The following is a 20,426-nucleotide window of genomic DNA, read 5'->3' as shown; positions in this document are numbered from 1 at the left end:
TTGTGTTTAGTCTGGTTTGCTTCATAACAGTAGTATGTACTTGGATTTAATGTCTGAAATGATTATCTATGTTTATATGTTTCAGGAATAGCATTATTATATTAGAAGTGTGCTCAGTCTCAGGTAAAGAGCAAACCAGTTCTTTGGAGCCAGTGCTGATCAGTGCAATTTTTAGCAGTGTTGCAGAAGATGGTATTTCTTTATTGAGTCATACTCTAAACAGTTCGTGGCTTTTGCTATAAAAAGAGAGAAAAGAAGAGGGAAAAAGAGAAAAATGCTCTTATGCATATGACATGCAGCCCTGGGGAAGATGCAAATCTGGAATGAAAAATAAAACTGATTGCTTTCTACTGTGTTGCATAGGTTGAACTATGGGGATTAAGCTGACCAAATATGTGCTTTATGTTAACTAGTAAATTGCTGCAGAAATCCTCCACCAAAAAATACGAAAAAAAAAAAAAACACACACACACAAATGTATAAAACAACAGTACAATTAAAGAGAGACTTTAAAAAATAATTCTGTAGACCTTATTAAATTATAAATGTGTTTTGATGGGTCATTCTTGATAGGTGAATAGGGGGGAAAGTAGAATGGAAAAAGCAATTATATTTCATCAGAAAGATTAGATTCACTGTCCTTTCCACTTCAACAGATTGTTAAATGTGATTATACGTAATATAAGCAATTAAACAGTAATATTGGAGGGAGAAAAGAATTGTAGCATCTAAACTGTGGGCATACACATTGTGCATTAAATCAATTTTGTGTGACTGTGTGTGCTCAAGGACAGTTTAAAGGACAGGGCTGAACATGGCAGTCACCAGTGATTTGCCTTCTCCAACAGTGAAGCATCCATCTACATCCAACAGCTTTTTTGCCATTTAGGTTAATTGTCTTTACAAGATATTCCCTATATGCTGTTGGCAGCTGTTGAGTTCAAATAACTCACTTTTCTTTATCTGCAATAATGCCATCTTTATGAAGTGACAAGCTTAACTTAACCAAAATGATCTTAAAAATACAAATGTTATGGAGTGAAATAATTACAACACAAAGAGATATATAAATAATATAAAACTGGAATCTTCACACTGGGCGGGCAATCACTCTGTGTATGTGATGTCTGGATAAATGTTTAGAATCTCATTACAGACTATTCAAAAGGTGAACACAGTTTCTATCACTAGCTTCTTGATAAAATATATAAGCTAAAATTAGTATATTAAAGTTTCTTCTCCAAAGCATGTAAATATTGATATACAAAGTAACTAAAATTATTTTATATTACAGCTTTCTATTTTTTATAGGAATGCAGCATTTAATATTTTATTCTGACAGGTGTTCCTTAGTTCCAGATGCCATTTGAGAATTATGTAGGTTGTCTAATCATCAATAAGTGGCTTATATGGAGAAGTAATTAATATCATGATTATTTTTCTTATGAGTCAGCAAGTGTGTCATATGCATAATTTCTAGTGTGGAAAAAATCAAAATGGCTTCTGCTCTGCCATGTATTTTATAGGAGGAAAGATGCTGAAAAAGGTTCTTGGTTATGTTGTAATTTGCACTACGAGTGTATTAAGAATGTAATTAAAAAGGGAGAGGGTTTTACCTGAAGGTTTGAAAATCCCAAACTATTTTCTGGAATATTAATACTCTTTGTAGCTGACTTTTGTTTACTGTTTAAAAAGTAATAATCCAGTTTATTGAAAAGAGTGACCAAAAATCAGAGAAGGGAAAATGAAAGTAGCCATATGTGAAGAAAATGTAGGTAAAAAGAAGGATAAAGGAAATAAATGATTTCTGGTTTTCCATGTAAAATGATTGGGTTTTGTGCTATCCATTTTGACTCATCCATCTAAAATATTAGCACTAAATGTACCATTGGAGCAGAGTAGTAAGGGAAGGGCAGCAAGACATGTTGATTGAGACTGTTTAACATTTCTTTTTAATTGTCATGTATATTTATTGTTAAACTGTCATTTGTGCTGATGGCTACAGTAAATAAGATAATATTCAGTATGTGTTTGTGCAATATTCAGATTTTATGATCTATGCAACAGTGTCTTTTAAGATCATTTAGTAAGTAAATAAAATAAATCTGTGTATTGTCACCAAGACTTTAATCTACTTTCTTGTCATCCAGAATATAAGGAATGTATGTTGAGATGATGGAACTCCATCATCCAAAAATATCCTGAATTCTACAAGTGTATGCATCTGCCTTAGCACATAACGTATTTTAAAATGTTTGTCATGTGCCTTTGTATGGATACACCTTTGGAAGGAGTTACTTTCCTCTCCTTTCCATTCAGTCTTCTGCATTATAACAGAGATATTATTGCATATTGAAAGCATGTACAATTTATAAGTGTTGTAACTAAAAAACACCTGCAAACATCTGTTATAAAATGATGTTTCTCTGCTTTTCTAAAGAAGCAGTTTCTCCGTTAATTAAATTGATCTGTGGTGTGGAAGGGCCGTCCACAGTTCTGGCAGGCGCCAGGTTTAAGGATCAATCTCGTGGCAGCACATGATGAGTAGCAGCTAGGGCTGTATCAGAGCTAAAGAGAGTCAATTTGGAAGGCTCTCCAGGAAGTCATTTTTCCAGCTTTGGTAGTGAGCCTGTCAATACATAGGTGGAAAGGGCACTTCAGACATTTGTTTTGGGTTTCTAAACCTTGAGCCTTTTTTATTGCTCCTAACCAATATACCTATCCTGCAACTGTTGCTACGACTTGACACTTCATACTTTGTTATACAAGTTGTTGAAGTAAGGGTTGAAAATCTGTATTTTAGAACTCCTGATGACTCTCAGTCTTCATGACTACACAGAAAAAAAAGCCAAATGTTTTTTAAGACAGTTTATTTCCTTTTCATTTTATTCAAGTATAAATAAGTTTCCGTATAAAAATGTGCAGTTGCACTGTAATGATGCAGAAGATTACTGTAGTCTGTTTTTCTCTACTAACTGTATTTATAAGGCTTTTTCATTAGAGTAGATTTTTTTTTTTTTCCTGTGAAATATGTGCAGTGGAAGATGCTGTGTGGTGAAGGTCTTTTCAGCGTTCATCTGGAAAATGTACGAGGTGAAATCCTGGACTGAGTAGGGTTGCTGAGCCCTGGTCTCTAAGGAGCTTGTGGTTTCCACATGAAAGTCTCAGCTTTTTCTTACTCTTTTATCCCAGATATGTTATTTGTTCTACTGTATGTGTTTGCTGATATCTTACTGTTTCAAGGAAATAGTTTTGTCCCCACGTTTTAGGTAAACCATTGTGTGATAACACAGATTATAATACAATTAAAAAGAGAAAAATGTTAGGCCATTTATATATTACATGCTGATTACAGATTCAGAGAAGTGTAGTTCCACAGGCTTCAGTAGCATTACTGTTGAATTAGACCAACAGAAAGTGAGCCTGGTATATCTATTTATGATGTAACCTTTGTCCAGTCAGTTGTCATAACTGTGCACTGTAGAACTATTGCAAAGTATTAATACAAATTGGTTTTACGTAAACAACAACAACAAAATGCCTAAAGGTTGGTTTTTATCAATCTGTGTTTTCCTATCATCTCTTTACATGTGTAAATTGTGCACTTTCCTAAATCGAGTGATTTAGCACTTCAGTTTTGAAATGCTATGGAAATATTAATTATGGCACAGAGCAGTCCGGTAAGGAAGGTAGATAAGTAAGTATTATTATCCCTATTTTACAGATGGGGAAGCTGAGGCACAGAGATTAAGTGACTTTGCCAACACAGCAAGTCAGTGGCAGATCCAGGATTAGCGCTTGGGGAATTCCTGGATCCCTCTCCCATGCTTTAACAGTAGACCACAGTGTTCACTGGATTCAGCGAGCAACTCATTGCAATAATGGACAGTTCCAAGGACTCATACCTGGTCAGTGTGTCCATAAATTTGTTTGCAGACTGCTCCAGTATGTCAATATGATTTAAACACCAAAGTCCTAGCAGATTTATACACCATATAACATTTCTGACCTTCATCATCTTCAAATGGGGTGAAAGGAAGAAGCAGCAGAATTCTGGTATAAACATGGCATGGCTGTGAAAAACATTTAGTCTTCATGCCCTGCTCTGATCACGCTGAAACTGGTGGGCAAAACTGCAGTGGAGTCATGGCTTTAATATACTCCTTGAGGATGTTAGTGTGGAGGTTGGTGGCTGCTTGGTACATTAAAAAATCACTCAGAGCATGAATTCTATCTTCCATGACTGTTATGGTTATTTTTGCCTATACTTTCAGTTTCTTATTGCAACATTTAATAATTTCATAGTTTTCATGACATGCTAATAGAAAGCAGAGCATTACCAACTGAAGTTAATCATCATGTGAAAGTGGAGGGGATCTGCCACTGTTATTACTTGGATTGCTGTGGTGCTTACCTTAAAATGAGATTAAGATCTAGTTGTGCTAAACTACTATTGAGCCCTTCCCTCCCTTGTCCTGTCTTCCAAGGAGGCAGCACAGGAATCACAGAAATTACTTCTGGACTAAATGCAGTGTGACTTTTTTTACTGGTGAATGCAAGGTGGCTTTCATACCGCTCCCTGGGAAGTGAGAGTGCACAGTGCAAGGCCTGTTTAATTGGACTTTGCTCAGAGTTTGACAAGTGGATTGGCAACAACACAAAACTCCCAATTAAGCTGTTTTTCCCTGTAATATTAATGGAATAAACTTGCTTCTGAGAATGAGGCAAGGCTGAGACTTGCTGTGACATTACAGGAAGAGGAGGCAGGGAAGGAAAAGATTGCCAGAAGCTGAAAATTGAACACATGGGAAAAGAGAAGTCAAAGTGTATGAGCATATTTTGATAAATATTAATGAATTAGTTTGTATTTAGTTTACTTATATGATCTGTAAAGGCTTTAAACTACCCAGAAATTTAATATTCTCCCCATTACAGAAATTCCCCTAACATTGCTTCCATAAGGCCTCTTCAGTATCAGTACAATTCTGGTGGCTATGACTTGCACTAGAATAGCGCTACTGACATGGCTGTAATACCTGGCCTTTGGTATCCTGCCTGTCTGTTCACCCAGGGACGTGGCATTGTGCCAGCATGACACACGTGTGTGTACATGTAGTTATGTCTAAATTCTTAAAATAATGGATTAATTTTACCTAAGATGATCAAATTGTGTATGTGATATTATACTGCCCTGATGCATCTTAATAGGTTACTAGCTAATTCTAAATTATTGAAAGACAAAGCAGTTTCAATACAAAGCCTTTTCTCATTGTCAGATTTCACTTAATACTATTATCTGCTGGAAAGCTCTAGTAAAGGCACTGTAATGCTCTCAGTCTCTTTCTTTAACAGCCCAGATGCTTGCTGCTGACACATTCCTAGGATTTTTCTATATAAGATAGCTACAGCATGACAGCTATCTTTTAAAAAAAAAAAAAAAAAGAGAAGTCTGAAACAAAAACTTAGCTCTAGAATTCGTGACATCTAGCTCTAGATGAGAATCTTTTTGCCTGGGGCATCTGCTCTTTAAGTAGAGGTGCTCATGTGGTTTAATTTCTTGTTATGTTCTATTGCATTCTATATATAGATTTATATTTCGCTTGTAACCCTGGTATTTAAATCCCCTTGCTTCAGACTTTCATTAAGATACCAATTTTATATATTGAAATCATGTAGTTCTAATATCACCTACTAAAACCCTTCCACTAATGAAAAATATATTTTAATGGTATATTAACTGAAATTTTTGCATAATTCATCGTTTCTTCATCATCATTTACTCTGTGGAGTAAATGGAAACCATCCTAAATCACTTTGTGAATTATAGGCTTTATTTAGCATGTTTTTTACAATGGGTGATGTCACACTCATAGGAAAACCAATATTTTGTTCAGCCCAACATCCAGTGTCTTGTTGCTAGATTGCTCCCAAAGCATATCTATACTTAGGGAATTGTGATTTTTTTTCATGCCCGAAGTGACTGAAATGACTAATTTCTATAGTAGTATTTTAGTCTGAGGACAATAAACTAATTCATCACATAGTACATTTACAGTGCAGTAGAGAATACAATTAAAGTGCATATATGACCACAATATAAAATTAAACACAAAATGTGAATTCCTAAGGAAGAATAGCTTTTCTATTTTATGCTAATAGTGTATGCTTTCTGCCTTCCTTGCCAATACAGCTTGGTGTTGTAAAGTAAAACAAAAGCTTTGCAATTCATCGGTAAGTGAAGCCACTGGTTTTCATTGGTATTTCATATTTCCTTTCTCATCATATTGCTGTTGAATATAATTCTCTAGCTTTGCCAAAGTATAAGGAGTGTTAGTGCTAATAATTTGGAAATTCTGTTTATGGTTCAGGATGTATCCTAAAAACAAAAATACATGTACTGTCTCTTTCTTCAAGAGCACAAGAATAGAGCTGCTTCAGCCAGACATTTATTTTCTCATTTCTTTCATTGTCCTATTGACTCATGTTTTTCTTAGTTCCCAGTAACTGGAGTTTACTCATATATCTTGCATGTTTTAACAGAGCTTCTTCATGTCAAAGGTATCTGTAATCATACCTCAGTAAAAACTGACATATAAGGAATAGGCTTTAATAATAAAAATGAAATTCTTAAAAATGTTTGGTTTCCAAATGGGAAGAGTAAATAAATAAATAGTAAACACATCCTTGTTTCATAGTACTATTCAATCTTGCTAATAGATTCCAAATGAGAAGTGGCTGACCTGTTCTTTTTTCTGTTTTGCAGAGAAATGATGAAGAGGCTGTTGTGGATAGAGGTGGAACTCGCTCCATCCTCAAAACTCATTTTGAAAAGGAAGATTTAGAAGGTGAGAGATTACTTTTCTGAGTATTACATTGTCTCTTTCTTCTGAGAATACTGAAACCAAATTCGAATGTGTAAACTACCTGATGGGGGGATGCAAAAGTGAATGGGAGAGTACAGTCTCATCAGTTATTTTAAAAAGAGAAATGGTAGTCATTTCTCACAGCAGACAATAGTGGAAATTTGCTAGTTTTCATGGTGCTCTTTAATCAAGTCCTACAGACAAAGATGATCCAGACAAACTTTAGATAACTCTTTTTACTTTTAATTTTTCAAATATGCAAATGCAAGTAGGACTGATGATTTAGTATTTATAATGGCTTCTATACTTTACAATCCTCATGTACTTGCCTTGTCCCATCTCTTGCTGAACAAAAACATTCTGGAGTGTCACAGATTGGACTGATAGATACACTTGATATATACTGCAGAAACCATCCAACATCACCAAGTAGAAGGAAATTGGATGTGGTGCTTAGGGACATGGTTTAGTGGGTAATATTGGTGGTAGGAGTATGGTTGGACCAGATGTTCTTGGAGGTCTTTTGCAACCTTTATGATTCTATGAAGTAAGCGAGAGGTTGTGAGAACTGGTTTATGATATTGGCCTAATAATTCAGATAGTATCTGAAAGAGTTGCATTTTGGTTTACTACTGGATCCCAAACTTATTCTGGTTATGACTGCACTTACACTTGAGATACATGACCCCAAAGTCATAATTATTGGGTGACACTGAATTGCTGTTGTACAAGAGTCTCTTTCTAGAATCTTGCCCTTTTGTCTTCTGTAGTCTTCAGTCCCTTGATTATATCCTTGCACAACTTAAAACTGTTGTTTCTGGTGTCGTTAGAGAAACACTTGCTGGAAGAAGTAGGACTCTCTGCCTTCCCTTTTCCGTGATTCTGAAACACAATATTTGTGGGGGAGCCTACCCAGAAAAATATCCTTTTTACTGATGATGATAAGAATGGACAGCTTTCTAGAGAATTACTTAGCTTGGTCACATGGGTAGACTTTAGTGTTATGGCAGTCAGAATTACTGTGATGTGTATCTTAGATTCCACACATGACTATGTGGAACCTAAAACTCCATCTCAAAATTTGAACAATATGTCATTTAAAAACTATGTTCAATTACTATTTTCCCCACTATCTTGTATGTGTAGAGTTACTCCTGTGAAATATCGCTGAAAATATTCTTTTAAAAACTTGATTTTATGATGTCATCAATAGAAATCAGAACACAACAATAACCTCGAACCTCCCCTCCCAATCTTTCCATCAGTTTAAATTGTTTAGAACACTGAAAAATTCTTTCATTGGCCAATGAGTCTGTTTTTCTGTAAGACAAATCATGCTGCTTCACAGTGTTCTAACAGAACAGTTACTCAATGTAAAATCCTTCGTAATGTGGTTAGCTTTCTCAGATAAATTTCATGTCCACTCCGAGATCAGATCAGTGTGTCTTTAAATATATAATTACTGAATCTAGAAATACCGAGTGACTTTAAAAGGTTTGAAGAGATGGTAAATTTTAATAATCCGGTTGCTGTTAATAGCATGTCCGTTTGTTTCACAGCACATCTAGGCACTTTTCCATCTGGAAACAGTGGATGTGACTCACAAATGTCACTGTCTTATTCTTACCCAACGTACATTGTGATGTGTTTTGCTAAAAATTTACCTTTTTCCTAATTGCATAACTGACTTCAGCTATAAAATATGGAATTACATAGTCAGGTGCTAATTGCAAAGCTTGGTAAAATCATATAATTAGATAATTAATATGTATTATGCAATTAGCTCTTTGGCAGACATTTAATTGGGTTTATGTTTTAAAAATGTAAATAGCTAGTTACTGAATATTCTAGCAAAGACTAGTTTTGACAGGATTTAAGTTTCAACAGCACTGTATCAGCAACATTTCAAAAACTGCAACTTGTATGAAGAACTAAGGGTTGTTTCAATCTGAAATTCAGGATTCAGTTTCCTCTGCTTAATTTTTTGAAATCATAAAACTATTTTGCTATTTTTTTTTTTAACTTTAGACTATCAGCATTCAAATGTCATAATACAGACTTAAATATGTACTAAAATTTCCAATTTAAATTTCTTGGCCTGGCAGATACTTGTATTTGCCTATTTTGGGGCAGCCATTGTGCAAATATGTTGCAAGTACATATCTTGCTGAAAGCATGAAAATATCGTGATTAATGCTGCCTGGAGGAACATCCACAAGACCACAATTTTGCCACAGTCTCTCTAGATCAGTGTTTTCTTTCCCTATTAAAAAAAAAAAAAAAAAAAGAGATATGAAAGTACTGCGATTCCTGTTCTATTGGAGCAGAAGAGACACAGTGTTCATCTTAATGCCAATAATGGGACTTGCAGTATATACTTCAAATTGTATCTTTTTTGCTTCAGCTTTGTAATGCTTCAGAAGTAGATTGTGTGCAGAGCTCAGGCATTCAGATTTTCAGCACGAATGATTTTTCCACGTAATTCATTTTTACCGAGTTGTCAGCTCAAGATCAGTCACTAATACAGAACAGGTCATTTGTCTGATTGTCGCATTAATAAAGGGATGGAGGAATTGTTCCTAAAAGCAAGACAAGAAGCCTATCTCCCTTGGCTATAATCACATATTTTGCATGTTACCTTTCAGTGTGCATACAGATAAAATTCCTACTATAATAAATATGGTCCTATTTTTATCAGTGGTGGAATTCTTAAGTGGGAATTCAGCACTGATTCTGGATACTAAAGTATTTAATTGTAGAACGACAGGTAGTATAGTACCTGTACTGAGGGCAGGTAGGTATGTTTTCATTAACAGATGGGCACATTAAGAGGGAGTTGCACTCAGCCTACTCCCTGTTGTTATCTCTGGCTCTCTGCAATTGCTTCAGTTGCTTCTGACAAAATGAGTACATGTACTTCATGTTTCTATCAAAGATGAGAAGTATTTAGATTGATCTGTATGTGTCTGCAGATTTCAGATGCTCTCAGTTCATCTGCTTAGACCTGCTTAGACTTTTGGACTATAAATATATGCAAAAACTGCATAGATATACGAAAGAATTGGCACTAAGTGCAATTAGACTAAGATCTTTAGTTTATGCTCACCATATTAGCTAAGAGTGAAAAATGACTGTTCCGCTGTTGTCCTTGCTATGGGTGGTCAGCTGCATGTCCCGGATCTTTGCACCAGGATTGCAGAACTGCTGTGGGTGTTACTGTGGCCTGGTTTGAGAAGCAGCTTTGACAGGGAGATGGCTGGAGATGGGATTGTTAGGTGGAGGCCCAGGAGTGAATCAGGAATGAATTCTGGCTCTGATGAAGCAAATCGCAAAATGGTCCTTGACTCAGAGATGTCAAGATTTTGCTCAAGCTGTTTTTGCTTTGTACATTTTATCTGCCTAAGTATTATGAGAAAAAATTGTCTTGTGGGAAATCGTTTGCCTTCTTTTATGTCTCCCAAGACACATAAAACATGGTATCTAGTATATAAATCATGTACATGAGAATATGCATTCTGACACCTTTGATAACATTTAGATTATGTGGACTGATTACCAAAAGTCACAAAAGACTTCAAGCTAAATTAGGAAATAAACATCACTAGAACAACACTGCATATGATGCAGAAACTGATGATTTAAACTTGATAAACCAAAATTTAATTTGAAAATTTAGTGTGCTTGTAGAGATGTTTTGTGGAGAAGCAACGTTCATGAAGATTAATTTTGATAGTAGATGTCCTGCTGACCAAAAAAAGAGAAATCTGAGAGTGTTTCATTGTTCTCTTTTGAACACAGATATCTTAGTTGTTATTTCTTTTTTGATTTCTTCTAGGTTGTGACAGTGAATTAAAAATCATTTTCTTGAAATTTTGATTATGTACAGTTAGGGTTTATGTATGAAAAAAGTCCTTGTGATTGATCTCTAATCTCCATTTATTATTTAGTAAAAATCAGAGTGGCTCCAGTCTCAGAAACTGGTTGTTTCTGTAGAAATAACATAATAGTGGACCTGTCTGCCACTGACATTATTTACCTGCAAATTAATAGGACCTAGCAGCTCACAGGACTGAAAGAACATTAATCATATTAACCTGCTGGCCTTGCTTCAGCCTTGCCCCTGCATAGAAGAAAGTCAGCTACTAATTCTGCTTGGCTGGACAGGAACACTGACCAAGGTCTCCCGTACCGTTGACTGCCAGGAAGCTACAGCCTATTGAAAATAATTTGTTGTCCCATCAGTACAGGTCCCCTGCTCCAAGCCTCCTTGCATCTGCTTCCCTTGGGTCCTCTGTTCATCCTGACGGTCTGATATACCTCGTGCTCCCTGTGACAATGTTGATTATGCTTAGAGGAGCAGAATATAAAATGTTAGAAGTAAAAAGTCTGAGAGAGATTTGGGTTAGTCTGTGCCTGTAATGTCGAATGTGTACAGCTGTAGCTGTCTATGAAAAGGTCTAGAGCCATTTTGCCTTTACAAGCACAGAATTCTTTCACTACATACTCTAGCTTGTTCCTTTGTCATTTCCAAGGCATGTCTTTCTGTAGTACCTCTCATCTAGTTTTGTCTGCTTTTACCCATGTCTCAAAATATTCCTCAAAATCTCACTTTTTTTCTCTTGAGTTGTGCTTTCACTGTTGCCTAGGCAATTGCCCAGTATGGTCCCTTTTGGAGGGTCTCTTGTCACTTCCCAGGTGTTCAACGTTCATGGGAGGGGGATTTGCTTCACAGATTTGTGAATGACGCTGCTGGACATTTTAGCAAAATCACTTTGAAGGTTCACATGAAGAGTAATGAAATAATGAAAGCAGAGAAGTTACCACATAGCGTTGGCTGAAAACAACGGTATTTTGTTGTTTTGGGTTTTGAAGTTTTAGTTTGCTCTGAACTCCACTGAAAAGAAACCTGTTCGATATTTGTGGGAGCTAATATTTCCAAATATTTCACCCCGTAAAATTCCAATAAGTGAAATTGACATAAAACAACTAATTCCATAATAAAAAGCTATCTATGTTCATGGAAGATGTGTGAGCAGAGAAAGGTTGAATTTGTTCTGCTCTGACCTTTGCATGATGTTGTGGGTCACGATCGCAACATGAGGACATTTGTACCTACAAAATATTTCAGTGAAATTTTCACAATCTGTTAGTAGAATCTCACTCATTTTTATCAGACCATTCACCATTATTAGAGAAAGCTGCATAATGTGCATGACAAAATTGCAACATCACGAGATAGAAATATTTAGTTCTTTACATAGTTGTTCTTTGTTTTTTTCTTCCTTGCTTGTAACTAATAGAAATATAGGTCACTTTCTTCCTCAGATAAACAGCAGTGGAATAAGCACGCATGTCTGAGGAGATCCTTTTACATTCTGTTTCTGCTGACTTTTTTTTTTTTTTTTAGTTGTTTGGAAGGTCTGAGGCCTGATCTTGTCATAGGACTGTGCACGCAGTGTCTTTGGACTCCTCTGGAGCAACATAGGGAAGTAGGAAGTGGACATGAATGCAGTTAAAAAGATGTTTTTATAGTCCAGCTACAACCTGGAAAAATGTTTTGTTAAAAGGATGTGTTAGTTGGGAAGGCAGTGATCGATCAGTGCCCTTTAAAAAGGTCCTGTAATGATTTTAGAGCAATGCTCTCATGCTCTGTATTCAATATGTCCTTAATGCTTTCTTGGGCCAGAGATATGGTTTTAAAGATTTCTGTATAATTTCTGTTGCATTTTAACCTAGAACAAAAGTTGCATGTATGTTCTAAAAAAAATGGGGAGACTTTGTCAGTTTCTTCAAATAACAGCATGGCAGAAAGGTGAAAAATGGCCCTTGAGCAAACAATATCCACAGACAGCCGTGTAAACTGTTGGTTTAGGAAGCACAGCTTTTGTCTTTTCTGCTTTCTCTTTAGCTCTGCCTCCCTGCTGCACTACAATAACGGATAATGAGTCATGTACTCTCAACTCCTACACAATTCACCATACTCACTTTTTCTCCTATAAGGAAAAAGGCATTTTTTTAAACTCTACATGGACTGCTGGTTTTCTGTCTCTACCTCACTGTTCATTTTGAGTACACAGAACACTGCATTTGGTTCAGCTGTAGCTGGCAACACATAAAAGATGCTTCAAGGCAGTGAGTGTTTTCTAGAGGAGTGAGAACCCCCAGTTCTCCTGCTGAGGTCAGCTGTCATTGGGGACTTGACTTGAACCACTGGCAATATTCTCTCTCAAGGCATCTTGACTTTGTAGTGCATTTCCTTAGTAGGTCACAAAAGCCTGCCTTTGCTCTCTTTTTGGAAATGTTTCAAGAGCCATCTGCCCCTGCCCATCGTGCCTGTGAGTAGTGACCTGTAAGCCTGGGTCTCAGCAGGGGCCCAAGGCAGAGCTGAATCATTGCTGGTGGGAAGAAGCAGAGGCAGACGTATCGTGGGCACCAGGAGCTCATGAATGTCTAGATCCAGGACAGCCCCCTTTTATGCAACAGGCACCGGCTTGCCTGGTTCACTGAAAGAACACCTTTGATGCATGGAGACCTGTGGAGCCTCTACTGATGGGGAAACAAGGAGGTGAAAGTGCTTCGTGTGTGTGTTCTGCCTACCAAGTGTGTGCGTGTGTTTGTTTTCTGTGTACAGTTGTTTGGAAGGAGAATGAGAGGAACTGGGGCAAAAAAGGTCGCACTCTTAGCATTCCATTAAAAAGATCTTGATTTGTCTAAATTAAAGGAAGCACGTAAATTCCTTTCTCTCCATCTGTATTTTCTCTTGCAATGTCACGTCCATTCAGACAACTGTAATGGGATTTCCGATTCCCACAAGTTCCCAAGTTAGGCCATCAAACACCACTAATTACAATGAGATATGTGTTTTCAAAGCTTTACAAGTCCCACTAAATTAATTTCCTTTCCGTTTATTTCATGAATAAGTTAGGTAGCCTAGAACAAGCTTCTGTTTTAAAGACTCAGAATGCTGTTTTGAAGGTTTTTAGGTCTGTCATTTTCAAGCACTGTGCTGAAAAGGTTTGCTTTTCTGAAGTTGCCTTTTTGCATAGTTAATTTGCTACTGGTTCTTAAAATAAAATCTAGGTGTAAGGAAAAATTTCTTCTGTGGAATACAGTAACCCTAAACAACCCTGTACTTAGATTTTATTTTGAGAAATGTCTCTGCAGGATGGGTTTATGTTAATAATGTATGTTTCATTTTTGTCTTTTCTAGGGCAAAGATTTTATACCTCCATGTATTCACAGCACAATACCCTTTTTCTTCAGAAATTTAGAATAAATCCCAATTTTACATGAGCTTATCTGTGCTTTCATCTGTCTAAAAATTAAATGTAATTAACAGGATCCCTTTAAAATATTTTATAATATAATTTGGATTTATTAATCCTGTAAAATTAAAAAAGCACTTTATAACAATGTTTCTTGTTTCTTTAATCCGTAAAATATTTTTACTTATGGAGTGTTTTAATGCTTTGAAGGTAAACTGCAAGGGGCCAAAGCCTCTAACGCTATCAATGCATAGATTTAAATTCACACTATATTCTAAGTTTTGTTCCCTGGGTATGTGCAATTTGATTGAGAACAATCTTTTTTAAAATAAATTATTTATACAATTTAACAGTGGATTTGTAGAATTGTATAAAGGACATTGCAGAGCAGATTAGCCTATTGTATTTCTTTAATAAACTTTCAGATTGTAAATCATCTTTGTATATTAATGTATTTTCTCAGATATTTATATTATTTGCATTTATATAGTATATAAATAATATATATAATTTATACAATACATATATTTTATTTAAATTTATCTCAAAACATTGTTTTGATTTTTTTTCTACCCAAGGAAGTGAACAAGAATGTGTTGAGTACCACATTCCTGCTGTCCTTTGGTATCTTTTTAATGAATTCTTTTTATGGAATGCATTTTTCCTTGTTTCATGCATCACTGATTGCAATACATTTGAAATACACCAAGGGCAGCAGTTCTCTTTAAATAATTTGTTGGGTTAAATGTAATAAGTAAGAACAAAGAGGTATGTTAAATAAATACATTTTCAACTCATGGCCTTTGCTTCAGAAAAATGTCCTGACCATACAAGAATAGTCCCAAAAACTGATGTCTGCTTTCTAGTCTCCTCTACACCAACCAAAGTTGAGGAAATAAACTAGTGTGGTGTCCAGAGCCTGGTCTCCAGCTTGTTTAGTTCTGCCTCTGCAGAGACTTCCTGTCGGCTTTGAATTTCTTTGATGTATTGTGACAAATAGCTGCCTTACTGTGGTTTCTGCCCCCACTGGAGTCTCCATGGGATTAGAGATCACGTGCTACCTTAGTTTAATGTTCTTGACCTTTTTCAGATGATTGACACTGCCGAATGAGTGCAGCAAAGCAGCAATTATCCACTAGCTGTGTTATGCTCATTTCAAGGAGAAAATAAATGTTATTTGAGATGAGTAATCTGGACTATGTGTTTCTGCTGAGTAAATGTAGGAGATCTGCCTGTAGTGAGTCATGATTCCTTTCCCATTTGATCTCTTTTTTGGTGCTTTCTACATGTTTCCCCTGTGCTCTCCCCCTTGTGAATGCTTTACTGTGTGCTCTGATCCTGCTAGCCCACATAGCTAAGGGAGCTAAATCTTCTGGGCTTGATCAGCAACATAAATTCCTCAGGCTCAAAGATGGTGGCAAGCGTAGCAATGTGTACCTTCTCATTTACTTTTTGAAATAAAATAGGAAAAATGAAAGCACCCTAACCTACCAGCTATGTATTTACGATGTGATTAAATATGATGTCAGTATAATACCTTGCACAGGGATTTTGTAGTCTAGCTTCCATGGTGTTTTATTCTTTCTTCAGTCTTTTTTTTTTTTTTTTCCTTCAGTGAATTTCCCACAAGAATTCTGTCGAGGTTTGGCTCATAAATAGCAATGAGTTTTGTAAAGTTCCTGTACGCACAAGGCAAACAGCAACTTTACCAAATGTTCAATGCAAAGAGATCCATGTGTCTCTGTGATATTACTGTTTTGGAAGACATTTTACAGAACACCTGTCTGGCTTTAATCAAAGTTCGCACACACAGATGCAAATTGTTTTTTTTTTTTTTAAATCTGGCACTGCATCACATGGACTTCAAAACTGGGATTTTGTCCTGTATCAGGAAGTTGTGTATGTGTGACACTATATTATCTTCATTGCAATTAATAATATTACAACTACTAATATAACAATAATTGATATTATTACAGTTATAATAATCACATCATTAATGATATTATAGTTACTAATATTTTTATTATTTTGCCACAGCCCCTTTTTAAAAGGTAACTGTTTTTTTTACCTATAGGCCATCGAACATTGTTCATTGGAGTTCATGTGCCACTGGGTGGAAGAAAGAGTCACAGACGCCATAGGCACCGTGGACATAAACACAGAAAGAGAGACAGAGAGCGAGATTCGGGATTAGAAGATGGGAGAGAATCTCCTCCTTTTGGTAAGTTAAATTTTATTTCTGTGTAAGTCTTTTAGTAATAAACATCAGTACAACTATGCATGGTCTGTCCTCCTGTTATTGTTGTGATATCATTAGGAGCAGAGTTTTTGGAGGACTTAGTAGAGCCCATCTCATCCCAGCTGAAGAGCCAAGATTTGTTCTTCTGATGAATGTCAGCAACCAGGGGTGGTTAATTAGTGAGAAACCTCAGTAATTCCTATTGCTGTAGGAGACTGTCCATGAGTGTTCACATAAAAGTAGAGTGCTTTGACCACTGAGGTGGAGTAAGTGCTGTATGGCACCAGTAGTGCTCAGTGAAGATTCTGGAGTATTTGCCCCTAAAACAACATAGAGGAGTTGTGGTTCTTTACAATTAGTTTTGTAACAATGCTGATGTCACTGAACCTGTAGTGTTTTAACAGATGTGAACGATCCAGATTACGTTTGCTTTTTTCCTCACATGATACTGTAAGGTGCCATTATGAGATGAGTCTCCTGAGGACTTGAGAGCAAATGGGAAAAAATACCTTTCAATGAACAAACCTTACAATAACACAAAACTTCTGAAGTTCTCAAAATTTTAAATTCAAAAACACTATAGAAAGCAGGAAAAGGTAGTAATGAATAGATTAGGCAAGCTTTGTCTTAAAACATATGAATATTCTTTGCTGTTCATGTGTACCGAAAACGTGTAAAAGCATGTGTACTGAAATGTCCAAGGCTAAAATAAGTACTAAAAATAGAATGGAAGTATGTATAGGAAACCATTTGTCAGTGAGCAAATGAAGAATGTTTTTAAATCATTAGAGAAATGTGTGAATGTAGTTTTAGGTTACAGAATAGTAATTATAAGATTTTATTTTAATTTTAGGTATATATTATGTGTGTTGAAAGCTTTAGACCAAGTAGATTATAAATGCTGATGGGTAAGTGTATTGTAAAGACCTTGAAATACTCAAGTATTTCACAAGGATTTCACATTCGTGAGAATGAAGCAGAAAGATTTTTTCAAACTTAGATATGAGAAGTTTTTAAGGCTGAAGAAAAAATTGGCTGAATTGGTTCTGTCTGGAATGTATTTCAAATGTATGAAGACCCTATACTATATTGAAATCAGTTTCTTGGAAAACAACAGAGTTCATAAATTATTAAATAGTTTTCAAATAGAATATACATATATACATATAATGTCAGATTAAAAAGAAACAATTGAAAGTTACATTAGCCAAGAAGTGAGATATCTTAATCTATGAAGTGATGTCTTCTGTTGAGTCATCTGGTTTTATTTAAGTGCCAGTATGTGACACATTTTGGCTGAAAATTTAGCTCTGTTCTTTCAACTTCTGGAGACCTAGGCTCGTGTCCTTCTTAATGTCAAAAGTAAAAATAAACTACACTGGCTCAGTTTAATAGTCTTTGACAGTTGTGCAAACAAGATGTGCTCTTCAACGCAATCCTATGTAGAGTGAAAATCAACCTATATTCAAGTGAGCTCCAAGAGTGGAATAGCAATAATACAGGTATACTTGTTTGAAATAAATGCAAGACTGCACTTTTGTAAGACACATTTTCACTTATGAAGGAAGTATAGCTACCACTTAAAGGGTGTGTGAGTCTTGGCACACAAAATTATTACTTTTATAATGCCCAAGACAGAAAAGATATAGGCCAGAAACATCTCAGTCTTCTTCAGATCCAGAATGCCAAAGATAATCTTTAAAATGCTTGAGTGATTACAATTATTTTTCTAAGGGAGCCAAAGACAGAACTATCAAACATTCAGAAAAATCTGGAAATATCCAAATTTTCCACCCTGAAATAATATCTGACTAGTAAAATTTGAGGAATTTTTCCCACAGCTATCTGGACTCCTGGAAGCTTGGCCAGAGAAACAGACTTTGTCTGAGCTTTGATATCTGTCCATCCAGGCAGAAATGTGGCATCCTCTACCCAACAGTGAAATAGATTTGTCTTTGTAAAGCTTAAAATTATACCAGAATGGAGGGGTTAATCACAGTCAGAGCAGGCAAACAAAATTATTCATTGTTGGTAGTCTACATCCACATCCTTGCTTTTGCTGAGGATTTTCCTTACAGGAGTTTTAGGCAGCTTGCTGTGCTGTCAGGGGAGAAGCATCACTTATACAGAGAAAAGAAGCATAGTTTTTCTGTAATTTATTTACTCAGAGGGAGTAAAGGATAATTCTCTTACTAAATCTGAATCCACTAAACTGCAATCATGCTTCTTATCTCTCATTCCCCATGACCCCAAGGTTGTAACAGAACCCAGAGGCTCAGGGAAGTTGTGAGGAAGGCGAATGCACTTCCTCTCCTCGATGCCTAACTCAAGATGAGGGACTGTACTACCTAAGAGAACCGATCCAAAATAATCCCTTAATTCACGAGTCATTCTGACTTAATTTAACATGCAGAAATGTGCTTAGCTTCCTCTCACCATAGAGCCCTTTTAACGCATTTCTGCTGAATAGTAGGAGGCTGCATTCTTGGGAAATGGGGAGGAGGATGGTAAAGAAAAAGCATTTCAACAAGCAGGTGCAAGAAGAAAGATAGAGAAAATAAGCACTGTGCAACCAGCTGATGGAAAACAGTGCTTTGAAGTAAGTCAGAAAAATACATGAGGATTTTTGTGTTACAAGAGAATAAATTAGCAATGTTTTGAAGCAGTGAAGTATGAAAGGAGGTATAATAAAGACAGAGATGCAAGAACTGAATAATAGAGATGCTGGAAGAAGTAAAGGCCTGAAATATTAAGACGTGAAGTAATCCGTACTGCTCAGTTAACCAAGCATGGGATAAAGCTTTTTTTTGGTCATAATTTATAGATGCATAATTTATAACTTCATCTGTGAAGTTTCCGTAGGTGCAGATCTTGCTTTGCTATCACTCTGCACTCAGGGAGCTGCACTGTGCACATGGTGCTGTGGGGCTGTGCCTGCCCCCACTCAGAGTGGACAGGTGCACACCTGGTTCCAATCTAATGAAAAACAAGTTTTTAAACAGCTTTCTTTGTATCAAATGGCTGGAAAACACCTGTATTCAATGTAATACCCATGGTTGGAAGCTTCCTGGTAATCACTCTGAATCCTGTCTGGGAAAGCTGTACCAGCTACTTTCTGAGGGATGGTTTCTGCAGATAATGTTTTTAGAACATTCTGATGGCAGCGCAGAAGCTTTTTTTTTTTTTTTAGTCTCCTACTGTCACTCTTCAAAAATAACCCAAATGTTCTCTGTGTGCAGATTCAGAGTTTGTAGACAATTAATATGTGGAATATGTATTTAGTGGAGGAAAAACGAGTGAGCCCTGTCATTTGGGGGCGCAGATTACTTAATGAAATTTTATTTTTGTTTTCCCCATATCTTTGTCTCACTGTGTGTCTGTTGCCTCTTGATGGGATGAGGTTGCTCAAGATGTTTCCATTTTGCCATAACGATGTGCCTTTGCATAATTTTTAGATTATGTGACTTTCTCATGGAGGGGCTTTTTTGGGTAGAAAAACTGGAAGCTAAGCAATTACAACATCTTGACTTCTACCATCTTGCCTCATAATTTTTGGAAGGAAAAAAAGAGAAAAGAGAAATCCAGTGAAGTTATCTACCGTAGTTAAAACGCAGCAATGCTGTTCACTGTACTGAAGAGGGCTACTGTTACAGCTGAAATGTTGCTGTTGTATTTAAGGCCCCAGGTTCATGCTTTAAGCTACCCTCCTCCACAGCTTTCCTGTGGTGCAAGTATTGTGGCTGCTCCGTGAATTAAATTAAAGAATTGATTCAGGTTAAAACTAAGCTGGCAAAAAAGCTGTCTCTAGGCAGTAGCAGCTCCCCAGTGCTATTTGCTGGGAGGGTAATGGGGGCCAGCACCTGCTGGTGCAAGGCTACAAGCTAGAGGGGACAGCTCTGTCAGCTCTGCCAGTTGTGGCAATGAAAGTATGGTGCAGATTTCCCTTTGTCTGGTAGGTTTACACTTACTTGGTATGCACGTGGATTTTAGTGTCGATTTTGAGTGGTTTCTGTTTTGGGATAGAACGGAGTAGAATAGCAAGACATCAGCTCTCTG

The 20,426-nt window shown here is 36.4% G+C and overlaps 1 protein-coding gene across 10 annotated transcripts in view; it reads left to right on the top strand.

The window, feature by feature from the left end:
- SLC4A10 (solute carrier family 4 member 10) overlaps positions 1–20,426 on the top strand; it is a 157,443-nt gene that overhangs the window by 54,054 nt on the left and 82,963 nt on the right. For 8 of the 10 annotated variants that reach the window (XR_005820987.1, XM_040561252.1, XM_040561250.1 and 5 more), the window contains exons 2-3: positions 6,764–6,845; positions 16,206–16,352. Coding sequence is in view for 9 of the 10 variants with exons in the window: in XM_040561252.1 (XP_040417186.1) it covers positions 6,764–6,845; positions 16,206–16,352 (229 nt within the window). In the remaining variant the exon portion in view is untranslated. Of the gene's footprint in view, positions 1–3,724; positions 3,909–6,763; positions 6,846–16,205; positions 16,353–20,426 lie in introns of all 10 variants that reach the window. The other 2 variants (XM_040561257.1, XM_040561256.1) reach the window with 1 other exon arrangement.

The sequence above is a fragment of the Cygnus olor genome, chromosome 6 (assembly GCF_009769625.2).
Source record: "Cygnus olor isolate bCygOlo1 chromosome 6, bCygOlo1.pri.v2, whole genome shotgun sequence".
NCBI classification, from domain to species: domain Eukaryota; kingdom Metazoa; phylum Chordata; class Aves; order Anseriformes; family Anatidae; genus Cygnus; species Cygnus olor.
This window is presented reverse-complemented; position numbering and strand designations above follow the sequence as displayed.